This window comes from Mesoplodon densirostris, chromosome 15, assembly GCF_025265405.1.
Source record: "Mesoplodon densirostris isolate mMesDen1 chromosome 15, mMesDen1 primary haplotype, whole genome shotgun sequence".
NCBI classification, from domain to species: Eukaryota; Metazoa; Chordata; class Mammalia; order Artiodactyla; family Ziphiidae; genus Mesoplodon; species Mesoplodon densirostris.
The window spans coordinates 63,895,670-63,922,996 of record NC_082675.1 but is presented as its reverse complement, the minus strand read 5'-3'; the positions used below and the strand labels follow the sequence as shown (position 1 = coordinate 63,922,996).

The following is a 27,327-nucleotide window of genomic DNA, read 5'->3' as shown; positions in this document are numbered from 1 at the left end:
TGTAATTCAAAGCTGTTATTAGTGGATACAACTAAATTTCCAAGAGGACTTCATTTAAGATCACGTCTATGAAAGCACATTCAAAACCAAATATTTAATTTAAAATGAAATAGATAATTTTGTATAGTCAGTAAACCAAGATACTCTTAGCTGTGGTGACATTTTTGTGTTTGTTTGCTCCTTAGGTCTGCACCCTCCCTCTGGTAAACATGAATATCTTTTCTGATAAAGGTGGCATTTTTCTAGCAAATTCTCCAAATGTTTCTCTTTTCTCAGCATTTTTGCCTTCGTTTTTCTGGATTGGATCTTAGCTAGTCTAAGAAAAAAAAAATTTTTTTTGAGATATAATTCTCATACCATAAAATTCAGCGTTTTAAAGCGTGCAATTCTGTGGTTTTAGTCTATTCACAAAGTTATACAACCATCACCACTATTGAATTTCAGAACATTTTCATCACCCCAAAAGAAACCCATGCTCATTAGCAGTCACTCCCTATGCCCTCTTTCCCCCAGCTCTCAGCATCTGCTAATCTACTTTGTCTCTATGGATTTGCCTACTCTGGACATTTCATAGAAATAAAATCTTACATGTGCCCTTTTGTGTCTGGTTTCTCTCATTTAACATAATCTTTTCAGGTTCATTCTTGTAGATGTATCAGTACTTCATTCTTTTTTATATTCGAATAATATTCCATTGTATGGAATATACCACATTTTGTTTATCCGTTTATGAATTTATGTACATTTGGGTGATTTCTGCTTTTTGACTGGTGTGAACATTTATCTACAAGTGTATAAGTATTGTGTGGACATATGTTTTCGATTGTCTTGGATATATAACTAGGAGTGGAATTGCTGGGTCATGTGGTAACTCTGTTTAAGTTTTTGAGGAACTGCCCAACTCTTTTCCAACTGCTACACCATTTTTCATTCCCACCAGTGGTGTATAAGGGTTCTGCTTTCTCCACATCCTTGTCCTCGTGGGTGTGAAGTGATATCTCATTGCGGTTTTGGTTTGCATTTTCCTGATGACTAATGATGTTGGGCATCTTTTCATGTGCTTATTGGCCATTTGTATATCTTCTTTGGAGAAATATCTATTCAGACCTTTTGCCCATTTTTTAAATTGGGTTGTTTGCTTTTTTATTACTGTTTATGTTCTTTATATATTCCAGTTAAAGTTCTTAGATATATGGTTTCAAATATTTTCTTCCTTTTTATGGACTATCTTTTCACTTTTTTGATTGTGTACTTTGAAGCACAAATGTTTTAAATTTTATGTTTTTTCTTTTGTTGCTTATGCCTTTGTTGTGAAATCTAAGAAACCATTGCCTTATCCAGTGTCAAAGATTTATTCCTGTTTTCATCTAAGAGCTTATATTTATAGTTTTAACTTTTATATTTAGATTGTTTATCCATTTTGAGGTAATTTTTGTTTATGGTGTGAAGTAGAGATACAGCTTCCTTTGCATGTGGATATCCAGTTTTTGCAGAACTATTTGTTGAAAAGACAGTTCTTTCCCCACTGAGTTTTCTTGACAGCTTGTCTGTTTTTATTCAGGAATCTGAATTTAAGAAATTCACAGTTGAATTGAAGTTGAAGTAAAAGTGATGTGGAATCAATTGGTATCATAGTCCAAACTATCCTCTATGAATGTTCATTTTGAACCCACTAGTAACATGGTCATTTCCCTAGACTTTTTGGAAAAATGGTGTGAAACGAATAAGATTTTTTTTTTTGTGACTTTGCAGAGAACAATATAAACTTAACATAGACATTCGGAGTTCTCCATTTGGTTATTCATACAAGTCAGTAAAAAAGCAGATCTAGATTATGCCACAGAAGGTATGTTTTTTTTGTTTGTTCTTTGGGGTTTTTTTGATATTAGCATTGGAGATGCATGGTTTTCAACTGTACCACCTTAGACAAATTATTTGACCTTCCCCCCCACCCCGATCTGAGAATAGCTTTAATAACATATTTAAAATTTCTTATTCTTTTCTTCATCTTTTTCTTTCTTTCATTCTTTATTTTTAATAAAAATGCAGAAAAATCCAAAAAGAAAAGTAAAAGTTCTTTCTTACATCTTTATATAACTGCCTTTAATGGGGATTTTTTTCCTTAGTTTTTCTTTTTCTTTTTTTTTTTTTAGGTTAATTCCAAAACTCAAAAATAAAGCATGTTTTTCTATGTCTAGATTTTTCTTTCAACTCTATAAACAGTATCTGTTGCTTGACTCTGTAGTAGATAAGAAATTTAGGTCATTTCATTTTCCACCTGCCCTAGCACTTTGATTTCTACCAGTTACATTTTTGTTCCTAATTCTGCTGTTGATTATTTTCATCTTTTTGTAACAGTTACACTTCTTTCTTGACCTATCAGTTTTAGACACTATCTCTTTAGTTCCCAATCTTAAAGAGGATTTAGCACCCATCTTTTTCCCTTTGTTTCTCCCACCCTCCACCTTTCTTCCCCATTCTAGCCTTAATTTTCTATTGATACTACGTTGTCAAGATTTATAGCATTTATATTGTGGTTTATAGCTCTTCTAAACTTCTCTGTGCTTCTACAGGAAGATTCTAGAAATTGAATGCTAATAACCAGCCTTTGTTATATGTGTGCTGATATAAGTATTAGTTACTATAGAGCCAAGTAGTGTGGAGCTGTTGAGGAACTTCTGTGTTGTTAAACCTGGGCTCCTTAAAGGAGAAATATAATAAAGCCCTGCATGATTGTGGAGAGCTCATGGAAATCATTTTTAAACTTTAATATTATTGGGGTCACCAAAAGGTTCTTTCCTTTTTTCCATAAGATGGCTCTGGTAGCACTTAGTTATCTTTAACTTCCTTCGAAACAATTGTGTTAGCTTGTATGTGACAGCTGTCATATCAGCGTGCATTTAAAAAAAGACATCAAAATTGGTGAATTTTTGTGTAGCCATCTTAATATTGAAGATGGAAGAAAAAAAGCAACATTTTCACCATATTATTCTTTATTATTTCAAGAAAGGTAAAAACGCAACTGAAACAAAAAAAGATTTGTGCAGTGTATGGAGAAGGTGCTGTGACTGATCGAACATGTCAAAAGTGGTTTGCGAAGTTTCATGCTGGAGATTTCTCACTGGACAATGCTCCACGGTCGGGTAGACCAGTTGAAGTTAATAGTGATCAAATCGAGGCATTAATAGAGAACAGTCAATGTTATACCACGCGAGAGATAACCGACATACTTAAAATATCCAAATCAAGCACTGAAAATCATTTGCACCAGCTTGATTATGTTAATCACTTGGATGTTTGTGTTCCACATAAGTTAAGAGACAAAAACCTTCTTGACCATATTTCTGCATGCAATTCTCAACTTAAACGTAATGAAAACGTTCTGTTTTTATTTTATTTTATTTTTTTGCGGTACGCGGGCCTCACTGTTGTGGCCTCTCCCGTTGTGGAGCACAGGCTCCGGACGTGCAGGCTCAGTGGCCACGGCTCACGGACCTAGCCATTCCGCGGCATGTGGGATCTTCCCGGACCGGGGCACGAACCCGTGTCCCCTGCATCGGCAGGCGGACTCTTAACCACTGTGCCTCCAGGGAAGCCCAGCGTTCTGTTTTTAAAACAAATTGTGATGGGCGATGAAAAGTGGATACTGTACAATAGTGTGGAATGGAAGAGATTGTGGGGCAAGGGAGATGAACCATCACCAACCACACCAAAGGCCGGTCTTCATCCAGAGAAGGTGATGTGTATACGGTGGGATTGGAAGGGAGTCCTCTATTATGAGCTCCTTCTGGAAAACCAAACGATTAATTCCAACAAGTACTGCTCCCAGTTAGACCAACTGAAAGCAGCACTCCACCAAAAGCATCCAGAATCAGTCAACAGAAAACGCATAATCTTCCATCAGGATAACGGCAAGACCGTGTGTTTCTTTGATGACCAGGCAAAAAAACTGTTACAGCTTGGCTGGGAAGTTCTGATTCATCCGCTGTATTCACCAGACATTGCACCTTCGGATTTCCATTTATTTAGGTCTTTACAAAATTCTCTTAACGGAAAAAATTTCAGTTCCCTGGAAGACTGTAAAAGGCATCTTGGAACAGTTCTTTGCTTAAAAAGATAAAAAGTTTTGGGAAGATGGAATTATGAAGTTGCCTGAAGAATGGCAGAAGGTAGTGGAACAAAAGGGTGAATACGTTGTTCAATAAAGTGCTTGGTGGGACTTCCCTGGTGGCACAGTGGTTAAGAATCCGCCTGCCAAGGCAGGGGACATGGGTTCGAGCCCTGGTCTGGGATGATCCCACATGCCACAGAGCAGCTAAGCCCCGTGTGCCACAACTGCTGAGCCTGAGCTCTAGAGCCTGCAAGCCACAACTGCTGAGCCCTGGTGCCATATCTACTGAAGCCCGCGTGCCTACAGCCCACGCACTGCAACTAAGAGTAGCCCCCCCTGCTTGCCGCAACTGGAGGAAGCCCGTGTGTGGCAACGAAGACCCAATGCAGGCAAAAATAAAGAAAGAAAGAGAGAGAGAGAGAGAGAGAGGGAGAGAGAGAGAGGAGGGGGAGGGAGAGAGAGAGAGAGAGAGAGAGAGAGAGAAAGAAAGAAAGAAAGGAAGAAAGTGCTGGTGAAAATGAAAAATGTGTCTTTTATTTTTACTTAAAACCTGAAGGCAGTTTTTGGCAACCCAGTACAATGTGTTTTCATCTTGTAGCCATTGAACTTTTCTTGAAGATGGGCTTTCTGGAGCTCTCAACCTTTTTTTGTAATTTGGGCAGCTTGCTTTCTGGATCTTGCTATACATCTGTCATCCTGAGATTACATTGCACTCCTGGGTTAGGTGTGTCATTTGGATCTCATGTCTTTCTCTTTTTTAGACTTCTTTTTGATTTTACTGGAATATAATCTTGAGTAGTTTTTTTAAAATTTTATTGAAGTATAGTTGACTTACAAGGTTGTGTTAACTTCTGCTATACAGCAAAGTGACTCAGTTATACGTATATATTCTTTTTCATGTTCTTTTCCATTCTGGTTTGTCACCGGGTATTGCGTATAGTTCCCTGAGTTATGCAGTGGGACCTTGTTTATCCATCCTATATATACTAGTTGGTATCTGCTAATCCCAAACTCCCAGTCCTTTCCTCCCCCCACCCCCTCTTGAGTAGTAGTTTTAGAAAGGATATGCTGGTGATAAACTTTCTAATTTCTTGAATGTTTGAAAATGGCTTGCATTTGTTCCTGATTGAAAGTTTAGATACAGAATTATAAGTTGGTAATACAGTTTTTCCTTTTGAATGTTGAAAGCTTTGCTTTAGGAATTTAAAACGCTCAATATTGCTGATAGAGATCCATTGCAAATCTGATGGTTATCTTTTGTGGTAACCTTGTTTACAGTCTCGATGGTGATCTTATCTTTGGTGTTGTGAAATGTGTCTAGTTGTGGGCCTTTTTCATTCCTTCTGGTGGAACCTTTTCAGTTGTAAGGCTCTTCAGGTCTGAGGAATTATCTTCTATTTTTTTGATAATTTTTTTCCTATTTTCTCTGAGACTCTTGACAGGTGAATATCGGATTTCCAAGATTGACATTTTATTTGTTTACATTCTGGAAGGTTTCCTTAGAACTCTTCCCATAGAATTTATTTTTGTAATTATATTTTTGATTTATAAGAGTTTTATCCTCTTTTTCTTTATTTCTTCCCTTTTTTAAAAAAATAGCAACCTGTCCTTGAACTCTCTTAGGATACTAATTCCTTCAAAAAGTTCTCTTGAGTCATTTCTCAGAATTGGTAATGGTTAATAGTGGTTTATGTATTTGGGTATATCATGCTAATTTAAACATTTTAAATATTTAAATTAGTTAATAGGTACAAAAGGTTGTTTATAACAGGTAAGATGTAGGTAAATAAACATGCATGTGCTCACCACCCAAGTTAAGAAATAGTTCATTAGGTCAGCAGGGTGCCCTTCCCTGATCACATCCACATTATATAGATATATAAAATTATATATATATATATATAAATCACACATTTTATATATACAAATTTTTTGTTTTTGTGTGTTTTTAAATTTTATACAAATTGAATAAAGCTGTATATATTTGGGGTGTTTTGGTTTATCATTGTTTTTGAGTTTCCATTGTATAAATACCAATTTATCCATTCTCGTTGGAAATTTGTCTAGTTTCCTTTTTTTCCTTATCTACACTTATGAAATCCAGAAAGCTCTGAAATGCAAAATAAGTAAAACTTTGTGAACAAATTTAATCTGCATTGATATGATGTTATTTGTAGTCTTTATTGATCTCATTTAATGTGAATATTTCATACAGTATGTTTCACTGTAGAAACTCTAGGAATAACATTGCATTGCTGGGACTTAAGGATATTCGCATCTTCAACAGTACTGGATAATGCCAGATTATTTTCCAAAGAGGATTGTATCAGTATTTGCTCCCTCCAGGAATAGAGAGGTTTTCATTCCTTAGCTTTCTTGCTAATACTTAACTTTTATCAGGCTTTAAAAGTTTTTGCCAGTGGGTATGAAGTATCACCTTTTAGTTTTCAATTTTTTCCTTTTACTAATGAGTTTGAGCATCTTTTACTGTGCTGATTAACATGTTCTTCCCTCCTCTGAGATTCTATTCATTTCTTTTGCCCATGATTGTACTAGGTTTTTATAAAAAAAAATTATTTCTTACGGATTTTGTTATACAGTTGGATCTGTCTGTACTTTCTGGACTCTAGTCTCTTAGTCTAAACGGACCATCACGTTGTTTTAATTACTATAACTTTGTACAGCTTCTGTAAAAACAAACTTCTATTGCTATAGGGCATACATATGTATAGAAAGAAAGTACACAGATCATGAGAGTACAGCTAGATGAATTTTCTCAGTATAACCATATGCAGGTCAGGAAATAGAATATTACTGGCACCCTAGAGATTTCCCTTGAGTCCTCTCCCAGTGACTAACCTCTTCCTTCTTAAAGATACCTACTGGCCAGACTTTAACATCTTAGACTAGTTTTGCCTATTTTTTTTTAAGTGTAAAACATTGTATTTCATTAGACTGAAGGTGCTGACAATTTAAAATGCATCCTGATTTGAGAGATTAAACTGAAAAAATGACCAACAGCAACTGTGAGATGCCATTAATTGTAAGACACAGTCCTATCTCAGAGATATTAGAATATAGAAAAAATGCACATCTTAAACTTGATGAAATATCATGTTATATTCAATTTAGAGAAAGTCTTATAAATATATTTTTTGTTTACACTTCGCAAAAAAATCATCTGGAAATACAGATAGGAGTAAAAAAGAAATAAGTACACATATGTAATTACCTTTAGTGTTTCTTTCTGATTTGATATATGTGTATATTGTGAAATGATTACCACAGTAAGTCTAGTTAACATCCATCACCACACATATATACTTTTTTTTTCTTATAATGAAAACTTTAAAAATCTACTCTCTTAGCAACTTTCAGACATACAGTATTGTTAACTATAGTCACTATGATGTACATTACATCCCCAGGGCTTACTTATCTTATAACTGGAAGTTTGAGCCTTTTGACCATCTTCACTCATTTTGTCCACCCCCAACCTCTGGCAACTGCCAATCTGTATGGTATCAGTTTATCTATGAGTTGGTTTTTTTTTTTTTTTTTCAGATTCCACATGTAAGTGATATCATATAGTATTTGTCTTTCTCTGACTTATTTTACTTAGCAGAATGTCTTTTTTCGTGGCTGAATAATGTTCCACTGTATACCTATACCACAATTTCTTTATCCATTCATCCATTGATGGACACTTAGGTGGTTTCCATGTCTTGGCTCTTGTAAATAATTCTACATTGAACATGGGGGTGCAGATATCTTTTTGAGACAGTGACTTCATTTCCTACTCTTACTATACTGATGTCTATCTTCCTAGGCATTTTTCTACTAGAACATTTTTCATTGTAATATTTTTAATATCAACGGTAGCTTAAAAGATAATTAACACGTGATTTCAATTCTGAAGGCAGAAACATAGTAATAATTCCAAATAAGACCACTAGACTCACGTCCCTAAAATTATAAGATTTGTACATGATCAAACTTATTCTATATGCCCCATTTTCTCTTGTTAGAAGAGTTTATATAGAAAAGCAAGCAGATATAAACGTGTACCTTTCTCACTAAATTTTAAGCACTAACAATCATTATTAATCTGATTTTATTCAGGTTTATTTAGAAAACTTTTGAACCCTACTCAGATATTTTCTTCCTATCAGAGTTGTATTTGAAGACTCAGTACATCTTGGTTTCAGATGCTCCTGCAGGTAGCTTTTCTCTAGCCTTTTAGGACATGTCTTTAATTGCCAGCTCATAACGTGCCACAAAGGAGTTACCGTCTCAGCATTTCAAGTTAGTTATTCAAGCCCTCCCTCTGGATGTCTTGCATATTCCCTTGTGAAAGAATGAAGGAAAGAAAAACAATATATTTTTTTAAGTCTCTCTAGACCTTGTGATAATCTTGATCCAATCCAAGGTTTGCTTGGTTGGTAGCTTAATAAAGTCTGCTGTTGATGTCCTTAGTATTCTTTCAGCTCACTCCCAAACCTGCTTCTCCTTTTTAAATAATCCTCTTTAAAGAGTACATATTTTAGGGAATTCCCTGGTGGTCCAGTGGTTGGGACTCCACGCTTTCACTGCCGAGGGCCTGGGTTCAACCTGGTCAGGGAGCTGGGATCCCACAGGCTTTCGTGTTTCTTTCCGGGGTTGTCTGCATCTTTTCCCTCCGGCGACCCTCTCCCCACCAGACCAAGCAGCACCGGGTTCCAAGGGAAACACCTAGCCTATTTTTGAACCTTATATAAATGGAACTATATTATGTGTATATTTTTTGTGTCTCACCTCTTCCTCTCAATTTTGTTTGTGAGATTTATCCTTATTGTTGTATGTAATTGTAGTTTTTTTTTTTTTTTTTCTTTTTGCGGTATGTGGGCCTCTCACTGTTGTGGCCTCTCCCGTTGCGGAGCACAGGCTCCGGACGCGCAGGCCCAGCGGCCATGGCTCACGGGCCCAGCCGCTCCGCGGCATATGGGATCCTCCCAGACCGGGGCACGAACCCGTATCCCCTGCATCGGCAGGCGGACTCTCAACCACTGCGCCACCAGGGAGGCCCGTAATTGTAGTTTTTTGTTCATTCCCTTCCAATAGCAAAATAATAGAGTTCTAGTTGCTCCTTGTCCTTTCTCATCCACCCTTTTAATTTTAGACATTTGGTGTATGTTTAATGGTTTTAATTTGAGTTCCCCTAATGAGAAATGATGTTAAGCCCCTTTTAATATACTTACTGGCCATTTGGATGTCTTTTGTGAGGTGGCTTGCTAAGTCTTTTGTCCATTTTTTTTTTTTTTTTTTACATCTTTATTGGGGTATAATTGCTTTACAATGGTGTGTTAGTTTCTGCTTTATAGCAAAGTGAATCAGTTATACATATACATATGTTCCCATATCTCTTCCCTCTTGTGTCTCTCTTCCTCCCACCCTCCCTATCCCACGCCTCTAGGTGGTCACAAAGCACAGAGCTGATCTCCAAGTGCTATGCGGCTGCTTCCCACTAGCTATCTATTTTACGTTTGGTAGTGTATATATGTCCATGCCACTCTCTCACTTTGTCACAGCTTACCCTTCCCCCTCCCCATATCCTCAAGTCCATTCTCTAGTAGGTCTGTGTCTTTATTCCTGTCTTACCCCTAGGTTCTTCATGACATTTTTTCCCTTAAATTCCACATAGATGTGTTAGCATATGGTATTTGTTTTTCTCTTTCTGACTTACTTCACTCTGTACGACAGACTCTAGGTCCATTCACCTCATTACAAATAGCTCAATTTTGTTTCTTTTTATGGCTGAGTAATATTCCATTGTATATATGTTGTCCATTTTTATATTGGGTCTTTTTCATACTGATTTGTAGGAGTTTATTATATATCACGGATACCAGGACTTGCAGGTTATATTTTGCAAATATCTTCTGGTTTTCCCAGCCCTATAAGTCTATTCAAAGTTCTGCTGGATTTCTTAACTTATCAATTGCCCTTTTTCCATTGGCAGTTATCTCCAGGGGAAAAGAGGCATCAAATGTTAGACTCCATTTTCTAGGCTTCCCTTCTTTCCACAGTCTTGGCCTCCCAGGTTCTTGCTGCCTTTTGTAGTGCTTCTTGTCTTCAAACAGATGTTTTTTATATTATGTTCAGTTTTTAAAGTTTTCATAGGGAGGGTTGCTGTGAAACCGTCTAGTCAGTCATAGAGGGACACAGAAGTAGGCCAGGTCCTCCTGCCTTGTACTTCTTCAAGGAATTTCTTGCTGGTTTGCTCCTCCATAAAATTTTAGTATTGTTTTTTAAAGTTATATAGATACACACATGCGACCTGTTGGGATTTTGATGGGAAATGCATTGAATTTGTAAGCCAATTTGAAGGGAACTACTAGCATTTTGTTATTAAGTTTCTTAACCATGAACATTGTAGTATCCATTTATTTAGGTCTTTTACAGTCACTTTCAATAAAGTTTTATAATTTTCTGCAACTAAACTTTTGCAAGTATTTTGTTAGATTTATTTCTAGGTACCTTATTTTTGTGTCAAGTCATTAATGGTATCTTTTAAAATTATATTTTCTACCTTGCTAGTGTATAGAAGTACAATTTGACTTCATATAACAACCTTGCTATCCTTCTAATTGTGATAAATTGTGTATAGAATTCTTTAGGATTTTCTGTGTGGACAGATCTATCTGTGAATAATGACCTCTTTGTTTCCTCCTTTCCAATTCTTATGCTTTTTTTTTTCTTTCTTTTTCTTGTCTTAATGTGCTGGCTAGGATCTCCAGTACAATGTTGAATAGAAGCGGTGATGGGGGCATCCTGATCTTGTTCCTGATTTTAAAGGGAATGCTATCAGAGTTTCACAGTTAAGTATGCTGCTTGCTGTAGGTTTATTGTAGATAATCTTTTCAGGTTAAGGGTGTTCCTTTCTATTATTAGCTTTTTAATTAAAAAGAAAAAGAATGGATGTTGAAGTTTATCAAAAGCTTTTTCTGCATCTTTTTAAAGGATCATGTTTTTCTTCTGTAACCTGTTAACATGATGAAGTACATTGATTGATTTTCTAATATTTAAACCAACCTTGTGTTCCAAGTATAAAGTCAGCCCTGGTCTGTCCCTTTTTTCCATTATTGGACTCAGTTTGAATATAGTTAATGTAGGATTTTTGTTTCTAATAATGAGTAATATTGACCTATAATTTAAAAGATATATATACTTTTCCTCTTTCTTCTGGAGGAGTTTATGTAAGATTAGAATAATTTGTTTCTTGAGTGTTTGTTAGAACTCCCTTGTAGAATTGTTACTGTTTTCTTTGTGGGACACATCTTAATCACTGATTCAATTGCTTTGGTTATAAGATTGCTCATATTTTCAATTTTCAAACTGGTTTTGGTAGGTTATACTTTTATAGAAAGTTGTCCATTTCATTCACGTTCTTGAATTTATGGCATTAAATTGTTAGTCTCTTATTTTGTAGTTACTGTCCTTTTCATCTTTTTTTTTTAAATGCTACCCTTTTCTTGATGAGTTTTAAAAGCTAAAAGTGCCAATTTTAAAAAACTTTTCAAAGAATCAAATTTTTGTCCTTTCTATGCTCTTTAATGTATCCTCCCCCTACTTAATTTCTGCTTTCTTTCTTTCTTTTATACTTCCTTTGGGTTTATTTCTATTCCTTTTCTAATTTCTTAAGTTGGACACCTTGCTTATTAACTTTTAGCACTTTGACAGGCTTAAATGATCATGAATTTCTATGTATTTGCTTTCCCTGCATCACACAAAGGATGAATTCTTTAGTTTATGAGTTACTTAAAAGTTGTATTTCCAAACATATGGGTGATTCTTTAGTTAATTTGGTTATTGATTTGTAATTGTGTTGTGGTTAGGCAGCATGATCTGTATGATACAGTCCTTTGAAATCTCTTGTGACTGTGGTCAGTTTTTTGAATTTGAAGAGAATGTGTATTTTTTATTTGTTGGTGCAAAGTTTTATATATGTCCAGTAGTTAGGCTTGTTAATTCTGTTGTTCAAATCTTATATCTTTGTTTTTTAGAGAGCAGGTGTATGTTAATCTTTTACTAGAATTATTTTTTCAGTTTCCTTGTGGTTTCTTTCAATTTTTAAAATACATTTTAAAATTGTTATTAGTACATGAAAATTTAAATTTATCATATATTGCTGTTGAATTGAAACTTTTACTCTGTGTAGTGACTCCTTATGTCTAGTAATGCTTTTTGTATTACATACTACTGTTTGATATTAACATACCTATTATTATTACTATTTTTTTTGGTCAGCTAGTTTTGCCTGATTTTTTAAATTCCCCCTTCCCCTACATTTTTGTGTTCTTTTATTTTAATCTCTTGTGAATGTCATGCTATTGAATTAAAAAATTAATCTGCTGTAATAGTGTTGGTCTTTGTAATTTTAAATTAAACTTTTTATTAAAATAATTGTCAATTCACTGACAGTTTTAAGAAGTAATACAGAGACATCTGTGTACTCTTTACCCAGTTTCCCCCATTGGTAATGTCTTGCAAAACTGTAATACAATATCACAACCAGGGTATTGATACTGACACAATATACAGGCCATTTCCATCACCACAAGGATCCCTCATATTATTATTTTTATAGCCACACCCATTTCCTTTCCATCCCCTTAATCTCTGGGACCCACTCATTTGTTCTTCATTTCTATGATTTTGTCTTTTCAAGAATGTTATATAAATGGGCTCATACAGTTTGTCACCTTTTGGGTTCAGTTTTTTTCACTCAGCATAATTCTCTAGAAATTCATCCATGTTGTTAAATGTATTGGTAGGTCATCCTTTTTTACTGCGAGTAGTAGTCCATGGTATGGATTTGTTTAACCATATACCTGTTGAAAGACATCTGAGTTGTTTACAGTTTTTGGCTGTTATGAATAAAAGTGCTATGAAGATTTGTGCATAGGGCTTTTTTTTTTTTTTTTTGACATAAGTTTTCATTTCTCTGGGATAAATGCCAGGAGTGCAGTTGCTGGGTTGTATGATTATTGTGCATATAGTTTTTTAAGAACTTGCCAAACTGTTTTCCAGAGTGGCTGTACCATTTTACATCCCTACCAGCAATGTATGGAGTGATCCAGTTTTTCTGCATCCTTGCCGGCGTTTGGTGTTACCACTGTTTTTGATTTTAGCCATTCTGGTATGTACCTAGTGATATCTTAGTAAGGTGTTTTTTTTTTTTTTTTTTTTTTTTTTTGCGGTACGCGGGCCTCTCACTGCTGTGGCCTCTCCCGCTGCGGAGCACAGGCTCCGGACGTGCAGGCCCAACGGCCATGGCTCACGGGCCCAGCCACTCCGCAGCATGTGGGATCCTCCCGGTCCTGGGCACGAACCCGTGTCCCCTGCATGGGCAGGCGGACTCTCAACCACTGCGCCACCAGGGAATCCCCTTAGTAAGGTTTTTAATTTGTACTCCCCTAATGGCTAATGATACTGAACATATTTTCATTTGCTTATTTTTCATCTGTGTATCCCCATTGATGAACTGTCGCTTCATGTCTTTTGTCCTTTTTCTAATTGGATTGTTTTTTTCCTGTTGCGTTTTGAGAGTTCTAGATATATTCTAGATACTAGTCCTTTGTTGGATTGCCTTTTCATCCTTTTAGCAGGGTCTTGCAAGGGCACAATTTTTTAATTTTGGTGAAGTTCAGTATATTATTGTTAGGCCTTTTGTGAATCTTGCTCTGAGTGTCAAGTATACAAACTCTGTGCTTAGCCCTAGATCTTGAATATTTTCTTCTGTGTTTTTTTCCCTAAGTTTTACAGCTTTATTCTAACATTTAAGCGTGTGATCCGTTTGGAGTTATTTTTTATATAAAATATGAGACTTAGGTGGAAATTAGTTTTTTGGTCTGTGGACGCGCAGTTGCTCCAGCACCATTTGTTGAAAGGCTGTCTTTCCTTCATTAAGTTACTTTTGCACCTTCACCAAAAACCGTTTGGGTGTATTTGTGTAGGTCTATTTCTGGGTTCTCTGTTGTGTTCCACTGACCTTTATGTCTGTCCCTCTACTAATACTACATACAGTCGTAATTACTGAGCTAAGTTGTGAAATAGGATAGACAGATTCCTCTCTCTCTATGCTTTTTCAAAATTGTTTTAGCTCTTCTAGTTCCTTTACCTTTCCATGTAAATTTTAGAATAATCTCATCTATATCCATAAAAAGTCTTGGTGAGATTTGGGTAGGAATTGTGTTAAATCTGTGTATCAATGTAGGGAAAATTGATATTGTTACTTTGTTGAGTCTTCAATCCACAAAGAATCCACTTATTTAGATCCTTTTAGGCTTCTTTCATTAGTGTTTGTAGTTTTCAGCAAACAAGTCCTGTATATGTTTTGTTATATTTTTAAACATATGTATTTTCATTTTCCTAGGAGTGATTGTAAGTAGTATTGTGTTTTTAACTTGTTTTCACATGTTCTTTTTATTTGTTTGTTTTTTTTGTTTGTTTTTTTTTGCGGTACGCGGGCCTCTCCCGTTGCGGAGCACAGGCTCTGGACGCGCAGGCTCAGCAGCCATGGCTCACGGGCCCAGCCGCTCAGCGGCATGTGGGATCTTCCCGGACCCGGGCACGAACACGCGTCCCCTGCATCGGCAGGCGGACTCTCAACCACTGCGCCACCAGGGAAGCCCCACATGTTCTTTTTAGTATATAGAGATGTGATTGGTACTTGTGTGTTGGTTTTGTATCCTGGTACCTTGCTGAACTCAGTTATTCGTTCTAGTAGTTGTTTTGCAGATTCCTTGGGATCTGCAAATACAGGCGATTTTATTTTTTTCTTTTCAACCCCTATGTCTTTTCTTTTTGTTGTCTTATTCCACTAGCTAGAACTTCCAGCACATCCTTGCCTCATTCCCAATCTTAGGGGGAAGTATTCATTCTTTCACCATTAAGTATGTTAACTCTAGATTTTTTTATAGGTGCTTTCTGTCAAGTTCAGGAGGTTCTCCTCTATTCCTATTTTCCTGAGATTTTTTTTTTTTTTTTTTTCGGTACGCGGGCCTCTCACTGTTGTGGCCTCTCCCGTTGCGGAGCACAGGCTCCGGACGCACAGGCTCAGCGGCCATGGCTCACGGGCCCAGCCGCTCCACGGCATGTGGGATCTTCCCGGACCGGAGAACGAACCCGTGTCCCCTGCATCGGCAGGCGGACTCTCAACCACTGCGCCACCAGGGAAGCCCTTTCTGAGAATTTTTATCATGAGTGGGCATTGAATTTGTCAAATGCTTTTTTCTTCATTGCTGTATATATAAAAGATTATGTATATATAATCATGTCATTTTCTTTTTTAGTTGTTAATATGGTTTACTTCATTGATTTCAAACATTGACCCAAATTTATATCCCTGGAATAAACACTTCACTTGGTCTTGTTGTTAATTCTTTTTATATTGCTGAATTCTATTTGCTAATACTTTAAATATTTTAGCATCTGTGTTTGTGAAGGATGTTGGTTTGTAGTTTTATTTTTTGAACTGTCTTTGGTTTTGGTATCAGGATAATACTAGCATCATAAAATGAATTTGGAAGTCTTCTCTCATATTCTATTTTCCAGAAGAAATTATGTAGAATTGTTGTTAATTCTTATTTAAATGTTGGGTAGAATTCTCCAATAAAGTGATCTGGGTGTGTGGTAATTTCTTTTTTTTTTTTTTGGAGTTTTAAAATTAAGAATTAAATTTCCTGAATAGCTAGAGGGGGGTATTCAAATTATGCTTCACATTTTAAAAAAAGATTTTATTTATTTATTTATTTTTTAATATGTCATCTTATTTATTTATTTATTTAGCCTATGTTGGGTCTTCGTTTCTGTGCGAGGGCTTTCTCTGGTTGCGGCAAGTGGGGGCCACTCTTCATCGCGGTGTGTGGGCCTCTCATTATCGCAGCCTCTCTTGTTGCGGAGCACAGGCTTCAGACGCGCAGGCTCAGTAGTTGTGGCTCACGGGCCTAGTTGCTCCGTGGCATGTGGGATCTTCCCTGACCAGGGCTTGAACCCATGTCCCCTGCATTGGCAGGCAGATTCTCAACCACTGCGCCACCAGGGAAGCCCTATCCTTCATATTGAGTAAGTTTTGGTGGTTTGTGTTTTTCAAGGAATCGATCCATTTCAACCTTGTTGCCAAATTCATGTGTGGAGAGTTGTTCTTAGTATTCCCATATTATCTTTTTGATGCTGTGGTTTCTGTAATGATATCCCCTAATCTTGCTATTTTAATTGGGAAGTTTATTTCATTGTTTTTTGTTGGGATTATTGATATATTTGCATTTATTTCTACCCCTTCATTTGGAGCATCTTGCTTTTGCTGGGGTTTGTCTCCCTGTCTGTTTTCTTGCTGTCTTTTGGGTTGTTCATTTTCCTTCCCTCTTTTTCATGTTTTCCCCATTTTACTAGTTGTGAAATTAGTACTTTTTTTTTTTTTGCTTTCTCACAGACTCTTGAAGTTTTCTTGAATTTTCTCTTGAAACTTTAATATATGTATGTAAATCTAAAATTACTTTCTTTTCCTTCCTTGCCTGTAGAATACTTTAAACTGCTTACCACTCTTCATGCATGCCATTTTGCCCAGCACTTTTGTTCTATCTTTTCTTAGCCTCACAAATTTGATATTATAATTTTATCCAGTTAATTATCTCCCTCCCCAGGTTTGTCATTTTCTTTGCTCATCATTCTGCTATCTGAATACTCATTCCTTTAGATTACTCTGGTTCAACAGTGATGGGCTTTTACTTTCCCTTCAATGTGTTAGGTATGCTTTCATCCTCAGGATTTTTGCACCTGCTGTGTCCTGTGCCTTGGAATGCTTTTCCTCTGATATACATTGGGTGCTTCATTACTTTTTCAGTTACTTACTCAGTTACCTTCTCAGGGAGCTCTACTTTCTTTAAAATTGCAAATCCTCTATCTCTTCCCTTCATTTCCCTTTCCTCCTTTATTTTTGTCCACTGTGTTCATCATCACATGTCATATTATGTATTTTATTTAATTCTTTGTTGTAAGTTTGATCTGTCAAAATTCACTGGAATTTTATTATATTTATAACTTAAGTTGGGGAGAATTGACATCTTTTCAGCATTTACTACTTTTGCCTAGTAACATAATATATTCCTTAATTTATTCAAGGTTTTTTAAAAACTGTACTATCAGGTTTTTTTTAATGTAGGTCTTGCAGATTTTTAAAATTTATACCTTTGCATTTCATATCCTTATGTTACTTAGATTCATTTTAAAAAATACCGTTTTCCCTGATAAGTCATTTGAAAACCTATTTGATGTACAGATAATTCAAAAAATTTTGTTGACTGATTATTATTGGGTCTGATTTTTCAGTCGATTTTCTTTTATTTCCAATATAAAAAGTTCTATCATTTGTAAATTGTTAGTGTTACTTTTAAGTTTTTTACTGTCTAGGTTCTTTGGAATTCTTTTAAATGACAAAATATAATGTGTATTTTATAGGTCTTTATGATCCAGTGTTTCATCTTTAAGTATATTTGTTATTGATTTCTGACAGGTATCCTTTATCATGTTAAGAGTTCCTTTCTATTCCTGTTTATTGAGAGGCTTTGTCAGGAATGGATATAATCAAATGCGTTTCTAGCATTTATCCACATAATCATATGGCTTTTTTGTGAACCAATAAATCTTTTTGTATTGTTTTCATTCTTTATCAATTTTCAGAATACTAATGAGTTGGTTTCCCAATATTTTCTAAAGGAGATCAGTGAGTTGTTTTTTTAAGTATCATTATGTGCAAATGATATTTAATATATTTGATGTGTTTGAATCTGATGGCAGTTATTAGTCTTTTTGCTGCTCAAATTGGCTTGTCTTGGGCTACTGGGTTGTTTTCTGTGTCCTTCTGACAAGATTCCAGTAGTCTTTGACAATTTCTTTGCTTTCTGGATAGGATGTTGTAGGCTTATCTTGTGCATTTTCTACCCCAGACTTGCCAGTTTCTCAAGGAGCCTGGGTTCTTTTTGTGGGAAATGGTATTTAGACCCCAATCGTTTTATCCTAGCTTTAAACAAACTGACATTTTTTGTTTAGTTAAATCTAATATACTTTCAGATTAATAGTGAAGTTGGGAAGATAGTGCAGCGCCATATACCCCACAACCAGTTTCCCATTCAAGCAAACTTTTTACTATGGAAACATTCTAACTTACAAAGGTAGAGAATTCCCCGTGTACCCAATACCCAACAGTTATCACCTCTGGTCTTTTTTTCATGTATGTCCTCACCTACTCCCCACGAATGATTTTAGAGGAAATTCCATATATTTTATATAAATTTTATTCATAAATATTTCAGTATGTGACTATAAGGACAGAAATTATCTTAACCAAGTAATTTACTAAATTTATGTTAAACCATTTTTATTTTCGTAGATTAAACTTTATTTGGGTACTTTGAGGGCTTTTGTGTCTGTACTCATAGGAAACATTGATGTGTTACAAAAAGACTCATTATCATCTATCTTGGGAAATGAGAAAGAATAGGTGGTATACTAGGCGTTTCGTCAGGCTTTTGCCTAAACTTTTGGTTGGATGAGTGGATTCCCCTGCTGAAGTTTGAAAAACAATAATTTGCATATTTTTAAAACTTGTGTTTTGTGTTCAACCATTTTTTCCATGTTTGTCTTCTATCTTGTATTTGATTTTCTGACTCTTATTTATGCTCTTGAACAGTTTAAGGAGCAGAATTCCATCTTTTCCTTGAAGAGTTAGTAGAATTTATTTACAAAGCTATCTTGTCTAGACAGATACTTTCGGAAGTGGAGGGGGACAAAGATAATATACTTTTTCTTAAATCAGATTGAGTAATTTATATTTTTCTAGGAAATAACTTACATCTATATCTTTAAGTTATTAGAATATAACAGCATGTGCTGTTCTCTTTGTTTAAAGAAATTTGCTTAGTATTTGTGGTCTTTATGTTTCTTTTCTCATTCTCAGGACCGTATTCATTTTCTTACCCTTTTTTTGGCCTGACTTTACAGGCTTCTTGCATTTTGCTTTCTAAGTCATGTTTTTTTTGCTTTTATCCTTTAATTCTTCACTCTTTTTGAGGGTGTGTGTTTGTTGTTACTTTTTTGCTTCTCGAATTGACTACTCAATTTATTTTAAATCTTGTATAAAATGGAAGCATTTAGGGAGATGGTCTCCCAAGCTTTGGCTAATTTTATAGGTTTTTAAAATGTGGTTTTTTTTATTGTTTCTTTTAATAGATGATTTCCAATTTTGATTTTTTTTTAGCTGAGTAGTTATTTTTATCAGTGCGTTGTGAGGAAGAGATCCACATCAAGTATCTCAAGTAAAAAGGGATTTAATTATAGGGACTACATGATTTCACAAGAGTACAGGGCCAGGAACTGGGGCCTCCTGTGACTTCTGGAATTGCAGTATCTTTCTAACTGGCCACATAGTTTTTCTTATGGCGTCAGCTCAAACATGCCTTTGATGTATTGATTATGTACCTGATTTTTTTCTTTTTTCAATCCATTCTTACTTACAAATGAAGGTGTAGATTGTTTTAATATTGTAGTTGGGATAGGCGATACTAATAATGTGATTTGTTAGTTTCCCTCAGCAGCTCCTCTCCCCCATATTATACATCATAGCAGATGGAGGATTTACAAAGCTGTATTGTTCTTTACCATGACTTTTTATTTTAATGGATCTTTATTAGAGTATAATTGCTTCACAGTATAAATACTGTGTTAGTTTCTGTTGTACACCAAAGTGAATCAGCCATGTGCATACATATGTCTCCATATACCCTCCCTCTTGAGCCTCCCTCCCACCCTCCCTATCCCACCCCTCTAGGTTATCACAAAGCATCAAGCTGATCTCCCTGTGCTATGCTGCTGCTTCCCACTAGCTAATTACTTTGCATTCAGTAGTGTATATATGTCGATGCTACTCTCACTTCGCCCCAGCTTCCCCCTCCCACCCTGTGTCTTCAAGTCCATTCTCTATGTCTACATCTTTCTTCCTGCCCTGCAACTAGGTTCATCAGTACCTTTTTTTTTTAAGATTCCATATATATGCGTTAGCTGACCCACTAGAGCTTCCCCAAATTCTGTGCTATTTTTGACAATTTTATAGCACCTTCAAGTGGCCTTCACTCCTATATGTAATGTTTCAGTTATATGAAGTCCCAGCTTTAAAATTTTTTAATAATTTTGTGCTATTTAAATTTGACAAAGAAAAAGATTGATTTAAATTTCTAGTCTTAATTTATTTAGCTTTTCTTTAGAAATCAGATTGCTTATGTATCTTTTTAAAAATCAGTTATGCCAACATAGTTCTCTGTGGTTCATGAATTTCCTTAAAGTCAGTCAGCAAACATTTATTGAGGAATGTCTCTGTATAGAGCACATAGCAGTTGTAACTGAGGTATTAGAGGGCAGACTTTGGGAGGCAGCAGGATGAACTGGATAAAATCCAGTTGAAAAAAATTAGACTAGAAATGTAGACATCAGAGATTGGTGGAAAGTAACAGCTGAAATCCATTCTTGGTAGTATTCATAGCAGGCTCACCTTAGCTGGTGGCTGCTGAAATTGGTTGAAGACAAGAGTTAAAAAACAAAACAAAACATCACTTTAAGAAGAAGTGGGATCCAGCAAAGTTTGCCAAGAAAAACATATTCATAGAATTTGACTTAGTAATCTCCTTAGAGAATATCAGAGAATATCTTAATAGTGAATGCTAAATAAAGGAGAGGTTTTTTGTTGTTGTTGTTTTAAAATAGAAATGGATGACCAGAAAGATACTGTGACTTTGCCAAAGTCCTACGTCTTGATGCCAGGACTTGACCTTCAACTAGTGATTGCTGGTGTGAAGTTTTCCACAGGGTACCATTGACTCTCAACACCATCATCTTTGAGCACGTGCCTGGCAATACTTTATTTTGTCAACATTTTGCAGTGCAAAGACTGTCCTGTCTCCTGTTGTTTCCTTTGCCCTTCCCTAAACTGGAGGATTTCTGTTTTGCTTCAGAATCCTGTGATTCTTCATTCATAGTTGTAAGCCTTTCTTTCTTCCTTCCTTTTCATTCGTTTGTTTACAACAGCTATTAGAGCAATTACTTCAGCATTCTTTGCCAAATAAAGTTACCATTGGAAATAAGTATTATGAGACCTCCCAGAAATGCCTTTTTGAGAGTCAAGCTTTAGGGTGCCTTGTACTCTATTTTGTCATTTCTGTAAAACAAGTTTCCTTAAAGTGAAGAATACCTGAAAATAAGTGTCAGGAGAGAAGCAGTGTATTCTGAGTTAGTTTGATTTCTTTAGAAAGAATCACAGATAGCGTGATTGTTGTTAGCGTTCTCCATGATTTAATGTTATTTATGCTACTGTAATATAAGCAGATTTCAATTGAAGTATTTTTTTAGGATTGAGGACTTTGGGAAAGATGCATTGCATTTCTTGCTTGGGAGGAAACTTCCAAAAGCTATCATAGTCCTTATTATGCATGAAACCTTGACTGTTACTGGTGTGCCATGAGATAGGCCAAAAATTTTCTTGTTTTCCATCTTTGTTGTTCATAGCATAAGGGGTAAGATAAAGTCTTCCTTTTACACATGGGGGAAATGAAGCGAGTTAAAGTATAAAGATCATGGTATTTGTGATATATGTTGCTATTAGAGTATGATTTAGAGCCGTACTGTCCAGTGTGGTAGCTACTAGCCACATGTGGCTCCCTAAGCACTTGAAGTGGTGTTAGTCCGAATTGAGATGTGCTCCAAGTGTGAAATACATACTGGATATTGAAGACCTAGTATGAAAAAGATCTCACTGACACTTAAAAAATGACTTTTTTTTTTTTTTTTGGCGGTACGCGGGCCTCTCACTGCTGTGGCCTCTCCCGTTGCGGAGCACAGGCTCCGGACGCGCAGGCTCAACGGCCATGGCTCACGGGCCTAGCCGCTCCGTGGCATGTGGGATCTTCCCAGACCGGGGCAGAAACCCATGTCCCCTGCATCGGCAGGCAGATTCTCAACCACTGCGCCACCAGGGAGGCCCCCAAAATGACTATTTTTAAACCACAAAAACTGATTTCATCTTGAAATAATACTTTTTGATATATTGGGTTAAATAAAGCATATTATCAAAATTAATTTAAAATTTATTTTAATGTGGCTACTAGAAAATTTAGAATTATATATGTGGTTCCTATTTCTGTTGGACAGTACTGATCAAGAGTATAAAATGGTTGCTAGGATTATAACTTAGTATTCTCTGACTTGTACAATATGAAATTTGGAGACAGTATATGAAGTAGAATTATGATACAGCATGTACATGCAGATTACTTTGATATATTGAAATTTGTTTGCATTTTGGAAAACTAGCAAGTATTGCCAACAATTATTTTAAAAACCAGAGTTATAGCAATTGTTCCTGGGCTGTCAATGAGACTTAAAAGTGCAGAACGGAGGAATTATGAATCACTGCCAACTGTAGGTATGGCCACTGCATACTCACCAGGTTGAGAAGGAATCCCAGGCAGCTGCAGAGTGTGCAGCACTGAGGAGGAGGGCTGGGGAAAGTTTCCTTAAGGTCGGTTTCTGAAAGGGCTTTTGCTCAGCTCCAGGTCTTACTCCTCTTTCTGGCCAGATGGTGCATGTGTGGTACGGATAAATCTGACCCAAGTGTGGTTTTACCTCTAAGTTCAGAATTGGCTGAAAATGACTTAAGGTGGGTTTATGAGGCAGTAAGTGGTTAGAATTTACTAGGTTTTGTTCAATTAAATAGAAGGTTCCTGTGAAACAGGAACTACTTATAATCTTCATTTTACACCCAAGAACAAGTAGGTAGAGTGGCAAGGAGGGTATCTTGCCTTTTAAGATTTATGACCACTCATATCCTTCCTCTTCAAAGCGATTTTTCACATTGGATACTTAGCTGAGAATTTCAATCATTTTAGAAGTTTGACTGCTAAATAAGATGTATATGGTTTTTAGCTTTAATATTTAAAAATATTCTTATTTTCTTATGTTGTGTGTTCCTTAATATTTGAGCTGGGGTGAAAAAATTCATTGGATCTTGTATTACAGTTCTGTCTTGATTTTGTAGATTTCTTGCTTAATCTCAGAAGTTTTACAGGTACGTTGTTGCAGAAACCTAAATTTTTTTGGTTAATTGGTGATAATACTGTAACAGACATTACATTGTGTATTGGTAGGGCTTAGTTTTGAAGAGGAACATTTTCATTGGTTTAGATTTCATAGTGATAAAGCAAATATGGGTTTACACTTGGGCATAATCAGATAATGAAGTGGTTAGCAGAAACCAGTAGACCATAGATTACCAAAATTGAGTACAACAAAGCATAATTAACACTATAACTTGACTGTAATTGGTGGGGGAGGGGTGGTGGCTATAGAAACAATAACAGTTCTAAGTGATATGTGAAAATGCTGGTTACTAGCACATGCCAGTTGATAAAATGCTAGAAAAATCAGATTTTACAGTAGATTTTAGATAGGATTTTTATATGCTTGAGGCTGACTGTTGGCTTATATCCTTTTTTTTTTTTCTTTCCTTTTAGAATATGGTTTCTAGTTTTAGGGTTTCTGAACTACAAGTGTTACTAGGCTTTGCCGGAAGGAATAAAAGTGGACGCAAGCATGACCTCCTGATGAGGGCGTTGCATTTATTGAAGAGCGGCTGCAGCCCTGCGGTTCAGATTAAAATCCGAGAATTGTATAGACGCCGATACCCACGGACTCTTGAAGGCCTTTCTGATTTATCCACAATCAAATCATCGGTTTTCAGTTTGGATGGTAGCTCCTCACCTGTAGAACCTGACTTGTCTGTGGCTGGAATCCACTCGTTGCCTTCCACTTCAGTTACACCTCACTCGCCGTCCTCTCCTGTTGGTTCTGTGCTGCTTCAAGATACTAAACCCACGTTTGAGATGCAGCAGCCATCTCCCCCAATCCCTCCTGTTCATCCTGATGTGCAGTTAAAAAACTTACCCTTTTATGATGTCCTTGATGTTCTCATCAAGCCCACGAGTTTAGGTAAGTGTTAGAGAAATCTGTTTCTTCTGGACAAGAGAGTAAGTAAAACAAGAGGCCGTCAACTGTTAATTAATGATTTGCTGTTAATATTATAAAACTGAGGCATTAAAATACCAAGTGTTTAAATGTACAAATAAAAAGAAATATTGGCAACCATGACAGAAATCTAGTATAAAACTCTTCATTTGTCAGACTTTCTTCTTATAGCTTAGAACTCAAATTGCTTCTGTGTGTATACGAAAAGACACAAATCTCATTTATTGCCGTGGTTCCACCTTTTGATGCTTTTGATATTTTTACAGAGACTTAGTTTCTGTTTAACATAGCTTTTTAAACTGTTTTCCTAAGGAATAAATCTTTTATACTTAATTTTTTCCTAACGTGGCAGAGTTTGACACACGTTTTTTAGCTTTTTGTTTAATAACCGTTGACTGCTTAGAAAATGTAATAAATTTTATATTATTAAACGTTGATACATGTGACTTTAACAAATTTATACCTAGGTTCATGACTTCTGTGCTGTAATGGCATAATTTCTTACTGGCTAATGAAATTATTTACAGAGGTATTTGAATTTATTGATAAAATAAATTGTTTGGGAAATAGCATTTCATAGTTAGTCCGGGAGGTCATTTTCCTTTCCATCCTAGGAAGAACCCTTTTTGTCTCAAGTCATTTGAAAACTCTCTTAAATATATCAGTGTGCTTTTTTAGTTTTGTATAGGACTATACTTGTACATCTTGGTTGAACTAGAAGGAAATTTTGAGGGGCAGGACTGGTTAATGGGCTCAGTATGGCCTGATGGTGGCAGGCCAAGCTGGACTTTTCCCAGGCCCTTTCTCCTTGCTTTGTTTTTGTTTAACAAAACTGAGCCAGGGAGGTAGAGTAACGCGTTTTATCCCTTCATTACATTCATTCTGAAATAAGGATTCTGTGTTTGTTCGCATTTGTGCAAAGTCCTTTGAGTAGAATTATTGCATCAAAGAGTAAGGACTCTTGATAACATATTACTAAATTAGTTTCCAGAATAGCTGTGCCAGTTTAAATTCCACAAAGTGAGAGAATGTCTCTCGTTGCACTTTTTACTTCCTGCCTTTATTGATCTTTGCAATTTCGGTAGATGAAAACTTGTATCTTGTTTAGATTTTTCATTTTTAAAATTAATAACAGGAACAAACATTTAAAATGTTTATTACCCAGCTGTGTTTCTTTTATGATTTTACTTTCATTTTTAACTTTTTTTTAACCAGGTTCATTTATCTGCTTAAAATGTTTCCATAATTTATTTTTTTATTTCTCCTTTTTTCATGGTTTTTGGTTCACACCAATGTACATAGAGTGTCATGGCTCATTCACATGTTTCTTAGGAATTATTGCAAATTTACTTCTTTGTGTTTTGAGAAAGATTCAGATGAGTAATGTGCTTAGGTGACCCTACCTCATGGAACTCCTCAGGAATATGGCTAAGGCAGGACTGAGCATAAGAGGCCATGTGGGGTCCTGGTTACAGGGGAAGGTGTTTCACAGCCGGATCGAATGCCTGGAAGGAAGATGACTGGAGATGGAGAGAAGATGCAGCAGCATGTCTTCCCTGCTCCTAGCGTCAGCGGTGTGCCAAGAAGCGAGCTCTTAAGAGGCTTTGTGCCTTGCTTTCCATACTTTCCTTTGTTCAGAAACAGAAATAGGAATTTTCTTACTTTTCTGTATTCTTCAGAGTTTCTCTTTCATTAACCTCAATTAAAGGAAGGTAATAGGCTTTTTATAAATTTACTAAAATAAAATTTTTGTATCTCATGTGGCTTAGATAAAATAATGCCAGAGGCATTTTTTGTTGAAGAGTGGGTAAGAAGAAAACCTGCCTTTTGCTCATAGCTTACATTAGAATGTAAGAAATACATAAAACCTCAGAGCTTATAAAACAACTTTTTGCTCCTGAGCTAAAAAATTGTTGACTCATGTATTTTTCAGGAGTTCTGCCTATCATTGTTTCTATAAACTTTATAAACAGATTTTTGTTTTAAAACGAGGCTTAAACATTTCCTTATCCTGCCTTCCCTAAAAAGAAAAAGAAAGAAGAATTTTCTTAATGTATATAGTCTTATTATTTCAGGTTGATAAAACAGTGATCTAAAAAAAGGCTGTTTTAGACTTTGAAGTAGAAAGTTAAAAAATCGGCATAATACCATATAGTTTGCCAAATAAAAGTGGAAAAATTTAATCATTTCCAGTAACGACCTTCATATGAAAATTTTTAGTGTCATGATGTCTAAAGCAATGCAGTGACATTTAGAAATTGCCTTAAGTTTTAATGATTTGGTTATATAATGTTGAAAATACTTGTAAAAATAAAAATTTGGGGTAAATCCATTTATTTGGAACACTGTTATGGAGAAACCTATTTACATTCGGGAACTGAGAATTAGCCTCAGGAATTGAAAGAGATAACAAATCCGTATTTCAAAGCACATATTCTTTACATCTGTGGGCCAGTCTGTGTATTCTCGATTTAATATATAGTCGATTAGATGATTTCTAAGCCATCAACATCCTGTTGAGCAGGAATTGATTAACAACATGGGAAAGACTGGAAGAGCCCTGGTAGAAAAAAACAAACAAAATCAAAAAATGTCGTTCCAAAACCTCTTGGGAATATTGAAACCAATAGTCCTTTAGTATTGAGGGAATCGCTGTTACAGCAAGGCGCATGTATTGATGCCAAATAAAACACCCAAACAACCACGATGAGTATATTCTATTTAAGAAGATACATTATTACATAGTTTTGCAGCTTGGTTTTATTAAAATTGTTTAAATAAAATTATTTTAGCATTTAAAATGACAAACTGTGGCATCTAGAAAGCATGAGTGTACACAATAATGCTAAGTGAGGTTCTCTATAGCTGAGGTTTTACTGTAACAGATGCATAATCCCCTAATCTGAAAACAGGCTAACAAAATCTCTCTTCTCTTCCCTTAAATAGCTCTTCTAATTTGCTCTCACAGGCAGTATTTTTGTCTTTTTTTTCAATTTTCTGTTTTCTTCTCTTCTTTTTTTTTTAAGATTTCTTTTGATGATGAAATCCTTTCTCTTTAAAAAGTTTGTCTATATTCAGTCTGTACAAAAGAATACATAAAAAACATTGTT

The 27,327-nt window shown here is 35.7% G+C and overlaps 1 protein-coding gene across 4 annotated transcripts in view; it reads left to right on the top strand.

Annotated features, from left to right (window-relative positions):
* Positions 1–27,327, top strand: part of PIAS2 (protein inhibitor of activated STAT 2) — a 91,126-nt gene that overhangs the window by 4,442 nt on the left and 59,357 nt on the right. For 3 of the 4 annotated variants that reach the window (XM_060118167.1, XM_060118166.1, XM_060118169.1), the window contains exon 2: positions 23,707–24,181. In XM_060118167.1, coding sequence (XP_059974150.1) covers positions 23,707–24,181 — 475 coding nt within the window. Of the gene's footprint in view, positions 1–10,878; positions 10,968–13,180; positions 13,290–23,706; positions 24,182–27,327 lie in introns of all 4 variants that reach the window. The other variant, XM_060118168.1, reaches the window with a different exon arrangement.